The sequence below is a fragment of the Aptenodytes forsteri genome, unplaced genomic scaffold (genome assembly GCF_000699145.1).
Source record: "Aptenodytes forsteri isolate BGI_AS27 unplaced genomic scaffold, ASM69914v1 Scaffold255, whole genome shotgun sequence".
Taxonomy (NCBI): Eukaryota; Metazoa; Chordata; class Aves; order Sphenisciformes; family Spheniscidae; genus Aptenodytes; species Aptenodytes forsteri.
In genome coordinates this window covers 10,277,296-10,299,392 of record NW_008794888.1, presented here as the reverse complement: position 1 = coordinate 10,299,392, position 22,097 = coordinate 10,277,296, and the positions used below count along the sequence as shown (strand labels likewise).

The following is a 22,097-nucleotide window of genomic DNA, read 5'->3' as shown; positions in this document are numbered from 1 at the left end:
GCTGTCCCGGCGGGTGGAGCGGGGTCGGGGCAGGGCTGGGAGGGGAGTTGCTCTCCGCCGCAGGAGTTGGACTAGACGAACTCGTTAGGTCTTTTCTGTCGCTGTGCCCTTTCTCTTGTCTGTCCCCATCCTCCCCTCCAGTGCATGCAGCTTGAGCCGTGCCTGCCCGAGTATCGGATGTGTCCCTCGTGCTATCAGTGGTCGTGCCTCACGCTTTCGATAACGGTAAAAAAACGCAACCAAAACCCTCTCTTGCTGCTTCTCACGCTGGAGAGGGGCTTCTTGTGCGTATGTGTAAAGCTGCTGTGCTTGCTTTCTCGGTTCTCTCCATCATACGCTATGGCGATAAGCCAGGGCTGGTAAAGGTGCGGTGCCTGGCTATTCCCTCGGAGCGTGTCCCTGGTGCTGCCCCTGCCCTGCCTGTGCGAGGCCTCTGCTAGACGGCAGCAGCTCCTGGGTGTGAGCCTGCTCAGCACCGGCCGAGCCCCTCTGCGGCATGTCTTCTTCCACTTGCCCCTTCCAAAACGAATTAAGCAGAACAGCACGGGTGCATGTTCTCTGGGAACTGCTGTGTTTTATAATTGACGCCTTAATTTGCTCTGCAACGATTTTCTCATGCAGGTGATTGTATAGATCACTGTTCTCACCTCACCACGTCTGTGGTGTGGACTCCAGCGCTTTTCAGTAGAGGTGAACCTAGATGCAGGGAACTTATCCGCAGTGGTACTTAAGAAGGCAAAGCTGTTACCCTTTAGAGCCCTGTGAGGTTTCCCCGTAAACCCTTCAGCTGGTACATACTTTGGGTGAAGTTGAAAGCTGCTGCTTGCAACGCGTGAGCTCCTAGGCCAGCTTGATGCTCTGCTCTTGCCCTGTGTAGCAGAATGGAGGCTTGGGCCGGTTGGTGCATGCTTGGGTGTGTTCTTAGGTGCAAAAATAAAAATAGTGACACCTGGGGACTCTCAAAATTTTTATAAAGGAGACTTTTTTATCTTTTTTTTTTTTTAAAAGCCTAGAGTCTTATTGTAACGTGGATAGATTTTTGGTGAGAAGCTTTTTTTTTTTTTTTTTTTTTTTAAAGCCTGTAGAGTCTTATTGGAATCCAGTTAAAAAAAAAAAAATCATCTTTTGGAAGACTGAGGATATTTGGGTGGGAAGAAACAAGAGCCTTTAAAATGGATCCCAAATGAGCCTGTTTTCCACTAGATAAATCCTGGCGGGTGAGGAGTCAGGCAAACAGACTAGTCTCACTAATTTTGGGGAAGATTAGTATAGAATTAGTATAGATATGATTTATTTCAATAAGGCAATTGGACATGATGATTCTTGTCTTTGCTGGTGACAGCTGGTGCTATTTCAGCTTTTAAGGTAGTTACACTTTGTGGAACAAAGGTGGCTGAGAGGGGAGAGCTCAGTTGTTGTAAGGTGCTCATTACACCCATTACCCAATAGGCGTGTTGCTGTGAAGTGGAACTGCTAAGATTTGTGGCTCCATGTGATATTTGCAGGGTATTTCACTCAGAGGGGAATGATAATTACCCACCAGTTTGATAAAAATGAATCTCTTGTTTCAGAAATACGTAATTACATGAGCAATACAACACAGGACAGGCAGTCAGGAGGTCTCCTCAGTCTTGTTGTGATGTCCCTGCACGATGTTAAGAAGTTAACCTCTCTGAGCTCTTCTTAGAAGTAAAAACATTTGCCTGCTTATTGGGCTGCTCATATTTAATTCACTTACATTTATGAAATACCTCAAAAACCTGAGAGAGAAATTGCGGTATAAATTGAGAGTTTCTTTAAAGGTCCTGAACTTTTTATCATGGCAGGCAAGTGCCTGAGCATATGAAATATCTATGTCCTCAGAAGAAAAAATTAAAACAAATCCAAGTGTTAGAAACTCAGAAATAAATAGCATAAATCTGTATTTAGCTTCCCGTTGTCACGTAAATCTTGATCATGATGTTGCCTGTTTTCCTGATTTATACCAAACCTCTTAGAAAATTCCAGTCTTGGGATGTGGCTTATGGTGCTTTAACATGAGCTGCTTTTTTCTGGACATGTTTGATTAGATGATTTCTGCAATTTGGGGAGCTACCGTAAGAGTCCTGTGATCGGGGTTCATATCTCTTCTGTCACTCACTGCCATTCTTTTGGGGTAGGTCACTGAGGGCTCTGACTGATAATTTGTCTTCAAATGGATGAGGATTTTGTGTTTCCCCTGGACACTGCTGAAATTCCACAATATACAATGTTGAGCTTAGAAAAAAACCTCAGTTATTTTCTTCTTTTAAAAAGACTTCATAATAAAGTAGTTTTTCAGGAATTGGTTGGCAGAAGCTCAGTTGCTCAAATGAAAAGATTGATACACAGCTGGTGGCAGTAATTAGTTAGTGTCCCCGTGTCAATCAGAGTGCTCAGACTTAGTTTCTCAGACAGCACTGCCTTGGAAAGAGAATTGTGGAAAGAAAACACCAAATATTTGAAGGTGCCCAGATAATGAAGTGATGCTGTAAAAGCACATGGCATTTTTAAGAATTTTTTTTAAGTGGGTTTTTGGTTTTGTTTTACAAAAAGGTGGCTTTTAAACTGAAGCATACAACAGCTTTGTTGTGCAATAAAGAGGTGGTAGAGTAAATGTTTTAAAATCATAGTTGCCTTAGCTGTTAGCTTTATTTAAAATGGATCAAGTAACAATTGAAAAATCTCTGCATAATTATTATATTTACTTTGCATTTATCTTGACTTAGCTAAAGAAAACATTGATTCTAAAAAGAATAGATCTTATTTCTAATTTTATACCATAGTGCATGTAGTATATGGATTCCTAGTAATTCAATGGCTTTTGCAAGAGCAAAACAGTAGAAAAAGTATATATACCTGTGGATCCCTAGGTGAAGCTGCATATACTTACCATTTGGTTCACGTGCTTGGGTGTTTTCTTTCAGAAAAGGGGCCAACATGACACAACAGGGAATAACCAGTCCTGCAGTTGGTTCTCAGCTGTACTTGCTCAGCTTTTTGACGATGGTTCAAAGTGTTAAGATGTAGAAAGCGTTGCATCTCTCTTCTCTTGCATTCAGTCAAACTGTTATTTTCCCATCACAGTGTGAAGTCATGTAGCCGTGCCTGACCTGGCATAGAAAGCTCATTCTGGAGGCATAGATGCAGCACAGAAGTTATTTCCTAAGAACTGTAGTTGACTGAAATCACTGAATAATGGGGGGCAGGGAGGGAGGGCATGCTGTTAGAGTTGAGTGTAAATGTTTGATAAGCTGCTTTGAAATGTGATTATGTTTCTTATTTTTAGTCAAGTGCCTTAACTGACTAGTACTTCTGGTAGAAGTAGCTGATGGTGGTATAAACAATGAATTTCAAAAGGATTTCACTCAACAAGATAGATCTTAATGTAATGCTTTTGAATTCGCAAGGGTTCGTGTTATCAGTGTTGAGCAAAGAGTGTCTTAAGTTTCATTGTCCACGTCTTCAGTGACTGGTTGTTGAGAGTCAAAGTACACTTCTCCCTTTTCAGGTTCATTCACTGCATAGCTTTGCTGTAATCTCATGCATAAATGATGCAGAACCTCAGTAAACTTTGCATGAGAAAACACCTCTTTATAATTTGTAAGAGAAATAAAGGGAATTAAACTGAGGACCTGAGCATGAAGCTTGCTTATCAAGTCTGAGCAACTGAAAGTAAAAAAATTGTGTGTATGCAGTATTTATTTTCCTTAGTTTGGATTAATCAAAGAGTGTAAGAGTCTAGCTTAAAGTTTATGTGCATGGCAGTGGTAATTTAATGAAATGTAACTCCAGCTGGTATATCGGGTACACTTTAGTGTCTAGGTCAGAGAAAGCTGGAAAAACTAACTTACAGCTTAGGTTCCATGTGACAGTGGTGCCTTTTGCTGCCCTTTTAAACTTCTTGCCGAGTTTCTTTTTCAGTTGGTCTTCCTCGCTTTCACCTACTCCTATTCCATTTTCTCTAGTCATAGAAGGTGAAGAATTATTTAAGAATCACAGAAGCAGGACAGAGGTATTAAAAGCTTCAACACAAAGTAGGCACCGCTTTTAATTTTGTGCAGATTAATACTTTGATCTGTATTAAATGCTTTTTGAAGGACAGTAATTTTATTATTAAAAGAGGGATGTGGTCTTTGGTGATGGAAAGTACAGTCTTTCTGGAGTTGGTGATCCGGCAGGGAGGGTGGAGATGAGCAAGGGGCTGGAGCTCCTCTGGGAGCCACATACTTTACCAGTCGCTTGGTTAAGGTGAGAACAGTTTGCAGGCACAATGAAGAACTGGTATCTTGTGTAACCTGAGAAATTGTTTAATTCAGCAAAGTTTCTCAACAAACATGGAAGTTTAGGAAAAATAGAGAAACTTGACAGATATGAACAGAACAGTGTCAGCCTGCTCTGATTTACTATCCTAAAAGAGAAGCAGTCAGTGTTGCAAGGGAGAGTCCTTAATACTATAGCACTTACTGATTTATTCTACGCTGAAGTCCAAATACCAAATTAATTTGATTTGTTCTTTGTAAATGGCAATTACTTGGCAAATGTTTGTCTTTTGGTTTCACAAGACAGCTTTAACTGAAATAGCTTGTCACTACTGAAAAAAGGGAGGGCTTGTTTCTCATTCCTTATTTCTCTCCCCCCCCTCCTACTGCTTTTCTTTGGTGCTAGTCTTCTGAGAAGTTCAGGCAGAAGTGACATAGCTTTTCTTCAGTTGTACTAACAAATGTTATGAACACAAACTTGGATGCCAGAGTTAATTATTGAAAAATCTGAACTTTACAGTGTATTTCAACCAACTATTACATTTGGGACAATATTTGTATATACTTCATAATACCTAAACTAATGTGGTACTTGTAAGCATCTAATATGCTGTAAATTGAGGGAATTTCTTCATCTTCCCTGTTACAAAACCACAGCTGTAGACTTTTTTCCGAAGGGTACAAAGCTATTGCATAGTTAGGGGAGTTTCTACATGTCTACACACACTTCCACTGAGGTGCACCGTTGTTAGCAGAGACGCTTGGTGACTGTTAGCACAAGCTTTGTAACAGCACTTCTGGGTTTGGAGGGAGGTGGAGGTAAAGTAGGGTAGCATTAAGAGTAGCTGAGGGCAAGACAGCCAGGATGAGCCTGTCAGTGAAAAGTTTGGGAGCCACTGGTAAGGATTCCCACTTCTCATTGACCAACCCCTTCTCCCCATGTTTGCCACAAGCAATTGGAAACTAAAGTTAACTATAGATGTTAATTTCAAATTAAAAAGTGGTTTACCAGGGTGTACCCACCTTAGTTTTGTGGCTTGTCCTAGACTTCACTGAAGAATTTCTGAGGTTGTGGGCGAACATTGACTCTGGACAGCTGTAAAGTACTGAACATCTTTCAGACAGTACTGAAAGATGTTACTGCATCAGCCAGGAGAGGAGGAAAAATTTGTAGGGTTGCTTCCTAAATTACCTGAGGGGAAAATCAGCAAGGTTAACAGTTCACATTTTTTATAGTATATTTATAATATAGTATATATTATATATATATTTATAATATAGTATATTTGCAGTTATATAGGCACTACTTATATAAGCCTCTATATGTTTATTGCTTAAAAAGAAAAGCTGGGACAGGAATGGCGTTTATATATGTTTATTGCTTAAAAAGAAAAGCTGGGACAGGAATGGCCATCGCTGCCTTCAAGGCTTTAGCAGGCTCAGTTTTCTTGCAGTTACTTATCCATAACTGTTTCTCATAAAATATATGCTAGCAATTAAGCTGGATGGTCTGTCATAAAGTCTAAGGGTTTACTTTGAACTGAAACATTAAAATGAATGCCTTCTGAATCTTAATTGTTTATGTCATACTTCTTTAAGTTATGGTATGGTAAGAGATCTTTGAGTAGCAGTAAATGGTTTTCTGCTTAAACTAAACAAGACGTGATGCCAGTCTTATTTAAAATGCCGTGAATACCTTCCATAACTAAATTAAATACAGCTCACTGAAAAATAAACTTAGACATTAAAGATATTGGTACCATGTTGGTGCTGAAAGATGTTTAAAAAATGCATAATCTTTAACTTTGATAAATTTGCAGAGAATCCAAATATTTAATGTGTTCGGTTTTGCAGAGGGTAGGCAAAAAGTTAGTATCTTCCAGGACAGTTACATGCCTGTTGCTTTCTCAGATACCGAAAGAGGGATTAAGGATTTCTTTGTATTTATGCTCCGCTTAATGTCTCCTTATCTTAGACTTTTTTTTTCCTCTCTTTCAGATGGCTTGTTATTGCAGTTGGTCTAGTTCGAGCATACCTGGCTAAAGGTAGCTACCATAGCCTTTACTATTCAATAGAAAAGCCCCTGAAATTCTTCCAGACTGGAGCTTTGCTTGAGGTAGGTGTAGTCTTCTTCCCTAGAGTTACTAATATTTGCATGAGTGTTTCTTTAGGAGAGATAAGGCAGCCTGTGAACAGTGCTGTCTAGGTACCTGTTTTTTCATTAGCATTTATAGAGTGATTTGAAGGTAAACATAAGAAATATGCCTCACACAAATGCTGAATTTTTCCTTTTAGCAACTGGTGAGGGAGCTTACTGTCTGCTATTTAGCTTGGGGAGCAGAGCTGAATATTAAGCTTAATCTTCGAAATACAAATATTGAATCTTAAGCTCTTGTGACAAAACTAAATGTGTTTCTGAATTGCTTCATTTGAAATGTTAGTGATTGAATTTTTCTTTTTGTTCTAGATTCTGCACTGTGCATTTGGTAAGCTTGCAAATTTTCAGTTTTATTATTTTTATAGAATACTGCAGTTTTAGCAATATATTAGCATTAAAAATGTTATGGTCTGTGAATTGCTAGATTTAATTCTTGCATAACTCATTAATTTTTGCTTGAAGTAGATTCCAGTTTTTTACTAAATAATTTGACAAGTTAAATCACAAGAAGGAAAATAGTGTAACAGGCTTTCAGTTACTTGACATTCTGTTTTTATCTAGATCCTTCCAATGCTACAAATCTTAGAGCAGTTTATAAATGTTTTATAGTAGAGCATTACTCTCCATCTCTACATCCTATAATCTTCTGTACCAAGCTGTCTTCCCTCAAAAAAAAAAATATTTCTAGCTGGAAGTAACTTAAATTCCAATAAAAATAACATTTCAAGCACTAGAACTTTGCCCACATCCATAGAGCATAGGTACGCATTGTAAAATTAGGAAGGGGTAACCACTCTGTATCCCAGGTTCGGCTGTGCTTTAATGGAACTGTTTGGGAGAGTAAGATTTACTTCAGACTTGACTCGACAATTCTTGTTAGCCTGTACTATGAGGCTTGTTTGTTAGCTTGGTAGCAGGAACTCAATTGTGTATATGTGGCCTGGGGTCAGTAGCAGTGTCGTGGTTCAGTCAACCTGTAGAGTCTCACATCTGGGTGACAGGATTGCATCTTGTCTGGTTTGTTAGTCATCATGAGTAGTGAACAGTTTGGCCTCAGCATTTGGATGTTTTGTTCGTGGAACAGATGATGTGTCACAATCTCTACAAGATTAAAGCCAATGTTCTGAGAGCAGTGCCTGTCTGCATACCTTTGCTTAACTCTGATTTTTCTAAACAATCCAGTCTTCACAAAGAGATGGTCTTATGTTCAGGTAGTTGGTCTTGTGATTTTAAATATAAGTGTTTGAGGTCCTATCTGAATGTTTGCTAGCTATTATTTAAAGACTAAGATGGCATTAAGGTTCATAAAGCTGCAGCTACAAACCTGCTATTTCTCACGTATCGTACAACCTACATACTGGAGGGTGTATCACTATAGCACAAGTAGGTTTGTATTGAATTCCTGTGCAAAAGATACTTTTTTTTTTAATAACCAAATGTGGTCATTGGAAAACTTAAAATCATATACATAAATTTGTCAGCAGAGGGCAGTCTAATTCTGTATTTGATAAAGTAGTTCTGACCTTCCTGATTAATTCAGTTAGTCTGAAAATGTTATCTTATAAAGGCAGTTATCTTATAACTGCCCTACAAAGGGCAGTTTGTAGACTGTGCACAGATCATCCCAAGAAATGAATGATCTTGTACTCCTCAAATTAACGTAAAGGCTTCTCAGAATAAACTATATGTATCATATAGTTGCCTATGCTGCCAAGGCAGTCTTTCCAATACAGTTTTATTTTACTAAATCTAAATTACTGTTTTTTACCAGAATATTCCATACTTACTTTTTAAAAAATTGTAAAAAATTAATAGTAAAATGTGATTTTTTTGAAGTCTAATTTAACAAGTGGCAAGAATGACAAGTTAAATCTCAGAACACGGGGCAAAAAAACTTGCAAATAAGATGCTATTTTACCATCCTAAATCTATAATGCTCTACTGTTTTCTTAAGCTAAACTTGTGTGCAGATGCCAATGTTTACTAGGACTAACTCTAAGAAAGAGTGTAAAAAAATTTAATTGGATTATCTTTTCCTCACACTTTAGATTATATGTCAACACAAATCAGTGAATAGCAGGAGAGTCCTGTGTTTCACCTTCCAGGCTGGTGCAGAACAGCAGACAAGATGAGTGTACCAGCCTGTCTGTGTGCAAAGCTAATAATCCTGGCTCAGTTGATTTGAGGTGTGGATTCATCTAGCCCATGTTATCCTCAGTTGCACAATTTAATATTAGTGAAGAGAGCCATTAGTGAAATGTTGCAATATTTTATACCATTATAACTCTTATCGTTTTGCTTTCCCTAACAAAGTTTTTTACAAAAATCCCACTTATTTTATAACTGCCCATGGATTTTTTTTCCCCCCTGTTAATGGAAGCATTTGTCAGCTAAATAAAATGAGGGGTTTTTGCACAGGTGCATACACTGCTGCTGCCTGCTGTAGTCCTACTGACTCTGGTAAAAGGAGAAACAGGAAATTTGCAGATTCCTTTGCCCCTGCTAAACTAATTGCTATAACTAGAGCTGTAATTCTCTGTCAGTAGAGGAGCTTATCTGTGACAGATGGCTGTGTGTATCAGCGTAACTTTTCTCTACACATCTTTTCAGTAGAATCTGAAATGTTAGCATCTGTGAGGCAAGTTCTTCAAAATATGAGGATTGATAGGGGAATGTCTCTATCAAGCATGATTGAGAACAGAACTTTGGCATGTGGCAAAGATTTAAAAAGTGAAGAAGGAGGGCTCTGCATGGAGAGGAGGTAACATGTAACCCAGAGACTAAGAGGAGAGACTGAAGGACAGGCAAATGGAAAGTGAACATGCAGTTCCTTGACTTACGTAGCAGACAGAAGCCAAGTGTATGAATGGCATTGATAACATGGAATAGCTTCTGCCTGGAGGAACTTGGTGTGGAAAGAGGTGATAGGAGCCACCAAAATGAAGAAGCAAGAGTAGTACAGGGAGTTTGTGAAGGGAATGGAGAAGAAAAGCAAGAAGGCTTTGGTGAGTACAGGCCCAGCCTACAGAATCACTACAGTACCAGCCTTCCTACTATAGCGATGCTTACCAGTAACCCTCTGGTAAGCCAAAGTTAGCACTGGTTGACTTTGCTTTAGCCTGCTCAGTTAGGAGGGATACGATGGCTCCACCTGTAAGCTATGCATACAGCCTGTTCTCAGTCGCGAACTCCCTGGGAGAGAGGAACCACTTGATTGGAGTTGGAGGATTTCCTGCTGGAGGTGGGAGGCTTAGTCCAGGATCTGGAAGAGGTCTGGGCATGGCTTACTTGCTGCTTGGTTCTGGACCTGAGCCCCCTGTCAAGCACCGCTCTAGCACGTGCAGCGTTGGATAAGTGGTGACAGATATTTTTAAAAGTACCAAGTTTAAAATTGTCTGTCAGGGACCTTTTAAGTGCAATGAGTAAATAATTAGAAGCAAGTAAAGTTTACGTAAATTGTAGCTGGCAAGTCATTTGTTTACGGCATAGATTGGCATTGTCTTAGCTGTAATGAAAAACCTTGTTTGTCTTACCTGTGAGATAATCTTGGATGGTTCCTACACAGTCTTTTTGGCTTATTTATAGATTCCTTTGCAAGAACATTAGTTTATCTTGCTTAGGAAGGGTTGATCTAAATTGTATAAAAGAAAAGGTCTATTATATTGTAGGAGTGAGCCTTTAATGAGTACAGACTGTGGGATTTTATAGCACCCCCTTTTGTGTTGTCTGAGTAACAGAAATTCTGCCCTGAAGTTTTACAACAGAAATTAGATTATGAACAATACGCGATAAAACTGAAGAGAACCGTGTAGGATTTTTCCCTCTTTTTACTCAGAAAGAAGACTAACATAATGATGGTGTGACTGAAAATAATTCTAATAAAACTTGCTTTTGGGTTTTATTCTTTCTTTCTCTTTCACTTTCCAATTTGGTCTTACATCTTTCTGAGGCTGTTGTGTTGCTTGCTGTGATTTGCATTAGTTTTAGAAGCACTTTTTACTGTGTATTAGGAGCTGCAACTGCTCTTGCATTTGTCTTCATCATGCTATTGGAATAAAATAAAACTTTGTGCTGTGAAGTTTAGAAATTTTGTGTAATCTTGCAGTCTAAAACTATTCCTGCTCTGTCAGACCTGGGTGTGTAGGATCCTTTTAGTGGCGGTTTAATCAGCACCTCAGAACTTGCTTAGTGAAATTTTCTTACCAGTGAAATCTGCTTCCTTGCAAAATTGTTTCTGTACCTACCAATGCATCAGCTATTCCTTGGGTTTTGTTTTGTTTGTTTAAAAAAGTTGTATTCCCAAGAAGGAATTATAAACTTTGTATCTATCGGATTATGGGCTAGATTAGCGTTTCTTCAAAGTAGTTACGCTTTTTGCTTCCTGTTTTCTGGGATATACTGTGCAAAACATCTTTATTGTTTTTACTTTCTAAATCATGGTAATGAAGAGTAATCTTGGATATTTTTATCAAACACAGTTTATTTGAAAGACTGTTTCCCAAAAGCTGATTGATTGAAGTTGTCTCATCTTATTCGGCTGTTTTGTGTATTAAGGAATGTGCTATGATTGCAACGAGACCGATTACTTTTAGTTGCATTTTGATGCACAAAGTCTTGTCAGGGGATTGCATTGCATTAGGCTGTATAAACACACCACAGGACAGACTTCATACTCTCAAATTAAAAAAATTAAATGCTTTCCGTCCAAAAATTTCAAATAACTGGACTTTGGCTTGCCCCACCCCCACCTCCCACCCCGATAGTCAGAAATATTTACTAATTGCAAAATATCTTTCAGGCATTGTTCCCTCTTCTGTTGTTCTGACTGCTTTCCAAGTGATGTCAAGGGTTTTCCTGACGTGGGCAGTAACACATAGTGTAAAAGAGGTAAGTTAAGCTACAAAATAGAAAAACTAATGACCCATGGTGAAAAGCAAGTGTTGATCGCTGTCTTATTTTCCTTAAAATGACTTCTGTTTGTACCCTAATGTGAAATTGTTTATGTGAATTTCTGTGGATCAAAAGAAATAAAAATAAATCTGACATCATCTTTTCTTGACAATCAAATAGACTGAGGTCTGATTCTCTCACTGTAAGACATCTAGCTCCTGAATAGATTTTGCAGTCCTTACTGAAAGTTAAAGAGGTTCCAGTGTGTAATATGGAACCCAGAACTTGGGACAGCGTTCTAGTATTGATCTCACTAGTGCCATAATTAATAGCAAAATCTCCTCACTGCCCCCTCTTTCATACACAATTTGCTTTCTTTACCATTGCATGTGGAAGCTCCCCCTGAACTGTTTGTGCACAGCAATGCCTGGATGTTCTCCATTATCACTTTCCAGGATAATCTTCCCTCTGTCCTTCATTCATTTTTTCTTACATTCAGGCGTAGGTAGGTTTTGGGGCCTGCGTGTTTTTTCTCATTGCTTACCACACCAAATATTGCTGTACAAATCTCTGCAGACTCTTTTGGAAGCATTCTTATTTGAAAATTATTCCTGACAGTTATTTTAAAATCTAAACATGCTTTAACTGATACAGATCATGCTGACTGACTCTTTCATGTCATCTGAATACCTTGTAGTAGCCCAGATATGCCGCATCTGTGCTGTTACTTTAGCCAACCAGTCTTACTGGTTTTCTTCTCATTAAAGAAAGAAATTAGTCTTGATGCCAGTGTCAGCATGGCTGCCTGAAATAAGTGATAGTCATCTAGTGTCATATGCGTAAGACCTTTTGTGACTTGACATGGAGAATGTCTTGAGGAGCTTGTCGCATTACCAAGTCTTCAGGGAAGCTGCTTTCTCTTCCTTACTCCAAACCTGTCATCAGAGCGTCCATCAACATGTAGAGTAACATAAGTCACTGTAGTTCCTAATAATTAACAGTCCTTTCTGATATCATGATGCTTGTTTGTGGGGAGCCTTAGTTTCATGCTATTTAAAGTGGAGGAATGCTATTTTTCTCAATAAACTCAAAATCTTGTAAATATTTGTCTTCTGTATGGATTTCACTTTTGGTGCAAATAAATGTACTCCAGACTCTGTTAATTCACTGGAGATAAATACTAGATTTTGGACAAAAAAAAGCCGTAATGCCAAGACATTAGATTTTAGATACATGTATAAAATATTTTTAAAGAAACATGCCTGTAGTTTTTGCTTGTTACCTTTATAATGTTGGGGTACCTGGTGCTTCATAGAGAACAGCGATAATCGGTTTTTATGAATTGTCTCCTGGTTATGAAGTAACCCAAATGTTAAAGGTTGGATTGCATGGATTAGAATTATTCCATGTGTTGTCTGTTAGACATCAAAGGGAAGTCTGTAAAATGATTGTGGGTTAGGTTTTTTGAAACTTATGCCCACATTCTCACCAGAGAAAACCAGCAAAATGGGAGAAAATGTGAGCAACAAGTTCAGCCTAACATTCAATTTTTAACAAGGCTTTTTTTAACAAGGATTCTTTCAACAATTTACACGAGTTTTTTCCTCACATTTGTGTGGTCTTTTGGTTAAAGTCTTGCGAGAGACTGTATTATGTGTTACTTCTTTTTAATGTCTTAGAAAGTGGGCATAAGAATGGTAAGGATGAGGAATCCTGTGATGAGTTTTTCACCTGTGACTTAGAGCAAATAAATCAAATGAAGAGGCTGTATTCTGACCCCTCCCCTTCCCCCCAACCAGAGAGCATGCAGTCTCACCCTGGGGAGATGTATTGAAAGTGTCACGAGTGTTCTACTTTTTCTAAAGGGCTGTCTGCACAAGTGAGCTCCATGGTGAAGTCCAGGATTAAATTCTCACACAGCTTTATGGAACCTGTAAGCTATGCAGTTGCATGATGAGGTTCTTGTAAAATAAAACGCAGTTTTCCTCTTTAACTTTCTGAGTGAGACTTGTTCAGTATTTTGCTTTTCCAGACTGTTTTCATATATAATATAGTTAAAAGAAGAAACATCTGTATTGCATCCCTCCTTTCTGTCAGAATACACTTCTAGATACGTGATGTGATTTGAAGCATGCTTCTTGCCACTAACATGTTTGTGCTTTTTGTTGAATTTAGTGCTGATGTGTTGTTAAATTCGATATGAAAGTATTTATAATAAATGTTAAAGCATGGCAAATGTTAAAGCACTGCACACTTTGGGTAGCAATGAGATTCCCCTTACGTCTACCATATGAGTAGCTGTTAGCTTAGTGGAGGAGGGCCTGGCATGTAATACAGTACTTGTAATCATTTTGTCATTACATTGGAAAGGAATTGGTTTGGTGAATTTTACTGTTTCTTCTACAAAGGAGGGAAGGGAATGAGCGGACTGGCATGAAGGGCTAGAAGAAAGTAGGCAGAAGGTGCCCTTCAGTTCAAAGTTGTCTTTTTTAATTTGTGTGAACAATGAGATCATCTGGTGACATCATGGCAGGCCTTCGTAGAGTTCCATTCTGATAATTCTGCACCCAGTTCTGATGGGTAATTAAAAAATGGTGTCAGCAGTGATTTAATGCTTATCCAATTGGGTGCAGTTACAGATAAGTTGCAGATAAGTATAGTATATATTTAGAGGAACCTTTCTAGAACAGACAGTCAAAAGGGGTGGTGTGAAGATGACATGTACAGCATATTGAGTTGGTAATTAAGACTCCAGTATCTGCGGTTGTGAATTGACATATTCAGTCAGTAGTAAAGCATACTTAAAGAGGGAAGAGCATCTTAATTTATGATATTTAAGACTAAGTTGTAGTAAAGGAAGTCTACGCTGGAAAGTTCAGACCTCTCAATGGGTGAGTGCAGTTGAAAAGCCTGACTCATCACTGCTTTACATCTGTGTAAAATTTGAGTAATACTGTATAACACAAATGTCTGTCAGGCCCTTTGTGCCTACTGTGAAGATTCCTCTTTTTTTTTTTTTTTTTTTTTTTTAAAATAGGTGTACCAGAGAACCAGTGCTCTGGAGGGAGGTGTGCTGTTTCATCATTATAGTTGCATAGTGCTGCTGGTTTTACTCTTCTGCACTGGATTACTTAATTATGTGGTTAGCTGAAATTTTCTGCAAATAGTTTGTCAAACTGTTACTCGTAACGTGGAGAAATCTATAGAATTTCCCTTTTTGCGCGTAAGGAGAACAGTAAAAATCTCTCAGGCTTTATTTTGTCAATTCCCAATTCTCATCTTTGCATCGTAAAAGGCTATGGATTCTCTTATATCTTAACAAACATTGTCTGCTATTCATAGTATTGAAGATAAGCTACAGTATATTCAGGACCCTCCTTGATGATAAATTGGTTTGAAACACATGCCAAAAAAATTATGCCCGTGGTATGATTAACCCTTATTAAGGCAGTTGGACAAATAAATTGTAAATAAAGTGTAAAATGTGCTTTGACTCTGTCTAACACCTCCTTCAACGACTGGCATGAAAAACTAGAGGAAGAGACATTGAGTTCTGAGGGCAGCATTGGGCTTAGTGGTTTATTAAGGGTCTACTCTTTATTGGATGTACTATCCCCTTTATCCTCAACTTGGAAGAGGAGTGATACAAATGCAGCATTAGCAGTGCCTAAATGAATGAGACTCTTCAGAGACTGTTTTGTAAATCAGTTCCCAGGGGTTTGATAATGTGCATCTCAGACATCTTTATTTGAAGTATTGAAAAATTTGTCCGTCCTCGAAGAGATGTTCTAATAGTGACAGACTTCTGACAGACCTGTTAGTGTGTAAGAAACATACTTTTTAACGATGAGCAGTGGAATGTATTTAAAACATGAGAAAATGCACAGTAGTCTTCTGTTCCTTACTGCACCAAATGGAACTATTTGAAAACTGTATAGGTCACTTTTGTATGAAAACTACCGCCAATTTCCAGTATTCTTCCTTCCTTAAATAGGGACACAAAGCTATAAAGGCATAATCAGTGATTCTTTAAGTGACCTTAACAGGGTTGTGTGTGTGTGTTTTATAATGATGTGAACTGTTTTAACAACTTCTAAACACAGTTCTAATAATAAAGTAGGTGGGGAAAGACTAGACCTGAGAAGGCCGTGTTACAGAAGTCCTGTGATAGAACTGGATTGTAACTGCCAGATTTTCTGCTTCTACATGTATCATTCACTGTTAGCTTCACAGTTTCTTGTCCTTGCTCATGTTCTTGGGTGCTACTTCAAGCTCCAAATTTTTGTGTTTTGTTTGTTAGTTTTACTGATTTCTACAGTTAGGGAAGGAAGTGGGGTTTCAAAGTACAGTGAAATCTGTGATGCATAGGTTTAGATGAACTCACTAAGCTGCTACTTCTGATTTGACCAGAAGATGCAGCTCTGGAGTGCTTGTGAAGCATGTTGCTTCTTGGGAACAGCATCATCTGTGAAGTGCTGTTAACTTTTCCAGGTTGAGAAGTCAGTCTTTCTTATAAAGCAGACCCCAAACAGGATTAGGATCCTGTAGCAATGTAAAAATAGATTTGGTCTCTTCTCTGAAAATCTTCAAATAAATTTTGGATTTTGTTCTTTTATGATGATGTAAGGGGGATTAATATATAAGGAAATTATCAGTTTCATGTGGAAAAAGGACAAGATGCATTTGCTGCAAAATGCAATGAAAGTGACTTGAAATTCTATACGCAGCAGAATATAGATTAACAGCAGCTCTACATTCCAGGATATCCCGAGATTTCTGTATAAATCTTTCTGGGGTTTGTAGTCTGTAACAGAAAGCTTTTTATGGGTAATCCTCATGAGCGTTTTCACATGCAAATATATGATCAGTCCTCTCCTACTAAAAGGTTTCTGATTGCCCATATATTTTCTTGTTCCTTTTTTTTGTTTGTACATGTACTTTGCCCAAGATGAATAGAGTGTACCACCCACACCTACTGACTTCCTTTTCCCTTTTTTCAAGAGTTGGAGGAAAAAAGAAAATGCAGGCCCCTGTGGTTGAGCTCTTTTTGTTCCCACGGTCCACTGAATTTGGGCTCAAGGTACTCATGCAGCTGAGAATTCTGTTGAAGGGGAGGGAAGGAGGGGGAGGGCTGCATAAAAATCATGTTTGCTCTCTCAAGAGTTTGTAGTGTGGGTTATGTGACCCCATATGCTTCTTCATCAGTTATTCCATCTGAAACTTAAACCTCATAATTATGCTCCCAAATCTAATAAATCTAATAATTAATTTTAAAATATATGCTTTTGAAGATTAACCTTCAAAATATGAAGGGAGTGAAAGCTCGTTCAGTGACGTGTGTCTGAAATAAAAGCTCTAAGAGGTGTAAAGCAGTGAAACATAATAATGCCTTGAATATAACATTAGAGGAACTATGCTGGATACAGTAAGCAGAAAAAGGAGCAAGGAACAGTGAAGCAGATAATTGTCAAGCTTACCTGAGGTGAGACAGTCTGAGCTTCTGTTTCTTTTCTCCTCCTAGCCTATGTCCTGGTGTTAGCTGTTCTGGTGCTGCTCAAGATTAGGACCCAGTTTCTCATCTGTAGAAAGAGAACAGTGCTTCTACTCAGAAGTAGCATGGACTAGGATCAGAATATGAAGTCTAAACCAGATACCAAGTGTTAGACTAATGTCTTAGCATCCTTTCTGCTTGCTGCACTAGGAAGCAATCATAGGACTGAAATAGAAGCTGGTACTGTATAGGAATGGGAAGAGTTATGAGTTGTTCTCAGCATTTTAGGGATTTCTTGTACTAATTTATCTTGCATAGGATGGGAGATCTTAAGTTATCTGATCACCAAGCAGAGCTGTTCTTAAGCAACTAGAAAAATATGGAGCATGATAAGAAGGAGTTTTTACTGTCGTTACTGATGTTGCTTTTAAGCTTATTCTTGGAGTCTGTTTTCTAAAATGGTGCAGTAAAGCAACCCGTGGGAATTGATTTCTTTGAGGTTTTCTTGGGTCTGGTGAGTAATAAGTAATGCTTGAATTTATATTGAGCATTTTTTCTTTCTTACAGGTACAAACTGAAGATAGCGTTCTGTTGTTTGTGGTGGCCTGGACAATCACTGAGATAATCCGTTATTCTTTTTATACGTTTAGCTTGTTAAACCATCTCCCTTATCTCATTAAATGGGCCAGGTAGGTGGCATAATAGAAATCATAGCCTTAAAGCACTGATTTGACAGGGATATTTATCTTGTAAAATAGTTGCAGTACAAAAAATTAGATTCTACCTTGAGGTAATTGCCCTGTTTGTGAATGTGACTTCCTAGCTTCCTTTCAGCAGATTTCTGGCTTAAAAAAATCTATTACATTGTAAGCTGAAAGAGTAGTTTGTCAGAACTCAGTCCCATTTAAGAATTGATTGTGTTTATCAGAAACTGACATTTAGCAGTAAGGGGTAACAGTAAGTAAACTGACATTTAACAGTAACCCTTGAATCCAAGGGTTGTACTTGAAACAATCTGTAAACTCATTGATTAATATCAACTGTGTTTGACCCCGTTTTAAGTAATATAATGACCTCTACCAAAGAGTTCAGAAATCAAAGTAACAAAGTGGGGGGTGGGGGAGAGCAGTTTTAAAGATTAGTTTTCAGATTCTCAAAGGTAATCTTTAAATAATTCAAACTGATTGCTGATTTGAATACTTATCTTGCAATAATGTTCACACCTTGCCATGTTCTAATCAAATAAGAGCTAAGGGAAATAAATACTGAGTTGAGAATTTAGAATTTGAATATCCATAATAGCTTTTAACAAATACTTTGTCAGAGTTTGTCATAACTTTTAATCCTTTCTGTAAATGTTTTGTTCTAGGTACACTTTGTTTATAGTATTGTATCCAATGGGAGTCTCGGGCGAACTACTCACAATATATGCTGCACTACCCTTCGTCAGGCAGTCTGGCTTGTATTCTATTAGTTTACCTAACAAGTACAATTTTTCTTTTGACTACTATACATTCCTGATCCTGGTTATGATCTCTTACATTCCAAGTAAGTATGAGTGAGTTAGGGTTTGTCGTTTGTTTTTTTGGTTTTTTTTTTTTAGTATTGAAAGCTGTAACAGGAAAAGCTAATAATTGTGGGATTAACATACATATAACTAATTTTGCAAAATTAATTTTGAAAATTATCTAAAGAAAAAAGAGTTAAAACTGCAGGGATTGCTTTCTACCAACACCTGCAAAACAATAATACATGTTTTTTCTCTTACACTTGGAATATTAAATAACTATGGTACTTCTTGGCAAATGTTGACATCTTCATTTTTTTTTCCCCCCACTTACAGACTTTTAGGAGAAGAAAGTTCAAAACAGCTTCTAAACATTTAGTTCTTTATCAGGAATAAGAACACTGCTTTTGCATTAGTGGGTAGGGAACCATTTCTGTTGAATTAACTTGAATTGACATAATCTCTGGTTGATGTTTCTATAGATGGAATGAAGATTTGGCTTTGCTGCTTTGAAATGGGGAATAGGAACATGGAAGCTTTTAGCAAATTTATATGTGCAAATAAAATCTATCATGCAGAATAATGTAGTGATGATGTTGCTGCTGTTAGCTATCTCTGCAGCTGTCTTTACGTGAACCTTGTTGTTTGTGCAGAATGATAAACCATATTCAAAGATACAAATTTCAGTAGTGTGGCTGTCTCTAACAAGCACTTACACTTTCAGTGAACCATCTTGTAATTCTGACATCAATGTTCACAAGTTTTTCCAGCTGTTCTTAAAAAAAAAAAACCCACCACTTTTCATGCATTTGTTTCTCTGTCCCCCTCCTCCAAAAATGGTGATGTTATTAACTCCAAGCAGCCAGAATAATATTTTTTGTTTTAGTCAAAATAGCCACGAGTATTATTTACTACTTGTGCGGTAGCTAGATCACAGTTGACAGGCCACGTGGGAGAGAACCCACATTGAACCCAAGTAACAATTTTAGCCCACTTTCTCAATTAAAATTTGTGTCTTTTAAATGAGGTATTTTCTGTGATCCGTTATCGTTTGCTGGATGTGTAACTTGAATGCAGTCTTTTTGAAAAAAATTTTTTTTTTTAATTATTATTGTGAATTGGTACATTAACTCTTAGAACCAATTGCTTGGACTCAAGCAGTCTTAGGTGCCTTTTCACATGAAGGTATTCATGTGGTGTTCCTGAGATACAAGAAAAGCAATGTTCATTGCAGTCACCGATTGCACCATAGTTTGGTTGTTCATTCCTAAAAGCTACCTATGCAGGAGTTACGCCTTCTGAACCCACTGCAGATCTTGGAACTTTTGGGAATGTTAATATCACAAGGAAAGCAAGCTTTGAAAACTGTTGTTAAAAATTGAGGTTTTACATTCTTGATAGTTGCATCTTACTATTTACTTCACTTTAAATCTCTAATTTAGTACTTGGCTGTCAAAATTGACATCTTGCTAGAAAAGATGTCATTAAATTCTTTTCATATAATGGATCCCCATTACTTAGACTTCTAATGGAGAAAACACATGGCACTGTATTCTGTTATGTCTCTGGACAGCTGTATTCACTCCTTAACACTGGTGGAGTGAATCAGGATAAGGGGCAAACAATCAGGAAATGAATTACAGGGTAAAGCAAGCCAAAAGAAAAAATGTTGACCTGAAAAAAAATTTAGTACACAAATTAAGTAGACTTTGGCCGATGTTTATGATGAACACTTTGCGTGTGTAACTGATATAATTTAGGCTGATGCTGACCTTGTTTAATTTTCATACGGTTCACAAAGGTTTAGTGTCTCATGGAAATTTCAGCTTTTGCTGTTTATGTATGTATGTTTTCCATCCTCTACTTTGTTGTTTTGCAAACATACTGTGTAATACAGTCTTAGAAATAGGAGGAGAAAAAGCTTTGCATGGAGGATAAAGAGAGAAGAGATAAAAGAGGCACCAGTTTGTATAAAGTTCCTTAGATCCTGAAAAAGTGACACTAGGATTGTAAGAAACGAAACAAATCTGGAAATGTCATTCTTTTGGAAGGACTTTTTCCTCCCTGCAGCGTATTTTCTTTCTATTGTGTGTGTGCAGTTCAGGAAACTTTTGTCATCCTGCTTGTACTTGCAGAGTTAAATAAGACATTTTGCATTTAATTAAAAATGTGATTGCTCTAGCAAAAAATAAATAGTACCTGAAGCCTAAAGACAATATCACTTATTCTCTTGAAAGAATAAAAGGCAATAGATGACTGGAGCGGAAGGTGGATAAGCATGTTTTCTTTTAATAGAGAATTGGTGACCTTGAGCATGTGACTGTGCATCTTACATTGACACGTAAGCCTCACTTCATACTTTATTTACTTAAGTCTGTTTTCTCTTCAGTCTTTCCCCAGCTGTATTTTCATATGCTACATCAGAGGCGAAAGGTACTCTCCCACACTGAAGAACACAAGAAGTCGGAGTAATTCCAACTCTTTTTCAGAACTTTTCAAACATCAAGATGCTGCAGATTTTCAATACCCAGCACATTTATAAAGAATATACCAGGATAAAATAAGTCAGAGGTAAAAGACCAATAATTTAGCAAGAATAACCAATATATCTGATTTCACTGAAATTCCACAATGTAAAACATTGAAATAATTTTCCGCTTGCAGTGCTTCAGACAACTTTTAAAATTTATATGGCTTGGCAGTTAGCCTTTACCTTTTCCTTAAATGATGTGCTAAATGGTTTTCATTTATTACTAAATGCCTGAAGGTTGCAGTATGAGTGATGAAGTTGTACCCACTAACTGCTTGAATTGGGATTATATTACTGATACCTCTTTTTAAGTGCTTGACTGCATGCCAGAAACTGTATGTATTGCTGTGAAAGCAAACAATATGCTCTGGAATACTTTAGGATTTTGTCAGAGACTCCAGTGGACAATGTAATCTGGGCAAAGTGTTTGAATTTAGAAATGTAGGTTGCATACTTAAAAGGTGATGGGAACAAGAACAGGAAACCAATTATGGGAAATGAGGGGAATGTGGTTCTTTAGGAATTTAAACAGTAGGGTGTCTGATCAGAAAGTTTTCTCTGAAGATCTTGTTTAAGGTGATTACTCAAATGCTAATGTTAATTCAGAGGCTATGATGCTTATCTGAAACATTAAAACTCCTTTAAGTACTGCATACCTTTTTAAACATTTAAAAAAAAATATAATACTAACTGTAATATTTTGGTGATATCAGTAATGAATCTAAACAATACCCAGAAACAGGTGCAGTTCTCCCTTTTTTACTTTAAATTATCATCCCTAATCACTGTCCACTATCTCAGTGGTACTCATCTTTCAGTGTTGAGGACTATTTGGTCTACTGTGGAAACATTTGAGGGCCTTGTTCCTCAACCTAACTTTTCTCAAGTGACTAATGCGTATCACTCTGGCACATCCAAGCAGGCAGTTCCAGGCACTCAGCTTCTGAAGTGTTGCAAAGTAAAAGCTCCTTCTTTGAAAGCAGATTATCTCATGTGTTACATGCTGCTTTTGCAGATTGGACAAGCCTTCCCTCATCTGTTCTTTTGAAAGAGCAGAAGACCATAGAAAGATCAATTTTCCTAGGTGCTTTCTCTAAGTTCTCAGGCTAAGCCTTCCCTTGGGAAGGTGAAACAGAAAATGAAAGAACTGAGAAAACCTTGTGGCAAGGCGGAATGCACTAATGCTGTGTGAGCAGTGCCCCGAGTTCTGAACAAACTTTTGACTGGGGGCGTGGGGGCGA

General features: G+C 37.8%; 1 protein-coding gene across 1 annotated transcript; it reads left to right on the top strand.

Moving 5' to 3' along the window:
- Positions 1-4,210: 4,210 nt before the first annotated feature.
- HACD2 (3-hydroxyacyl-CoA dehydratase 2) lies at positions 4,211-20,946 on the top strand. Its single transcript, XM_009275052.2, has 7 exons — positions 4,211-4,269; positions 6,279-6,396; positions 6,748-6,766; positions 11,237-11,325; positions 17,387-17,508; positions 18,189-18,367; positions 20,716-20,946. The coding sequence occupies exons 1-7, from the start codon at positions 4,211-4,213 to the stop codon at positions 20,796-20,798; spliced, it is 669 nt and encodes a 222-aa protein (XP_009273327.1). The 3' UTR covers positions 20,799-20,946.
- Positions 20,947-22,097: the final 1,151 nt, after the last annotated feature.

Bases quoted from the DNA above. Each gene is read 5' to 3' on its own strand.
- HACD2 (XM_009275052.2), top strand. From the start codon at position 4,211: ATGAGCAAGGGGCTGGAGCTCCTCTGGGAGCCACATACTTTACCAGTC. The intron at 11,326-17,386 runs GTAAGTTAAGCT...TCTTTCTTACAG, and splicing joins TAACACATAGTGTAAAAGAG to GTACAAACTGAAGATAGCGT. The intron at 17,509-18,188 runs GTAGGTGGCATA...GTTTTGTTCTAG, and splicing joins TATCTCATTAAATGGGCCAG to GTACACTTTGTTTATAGTAT.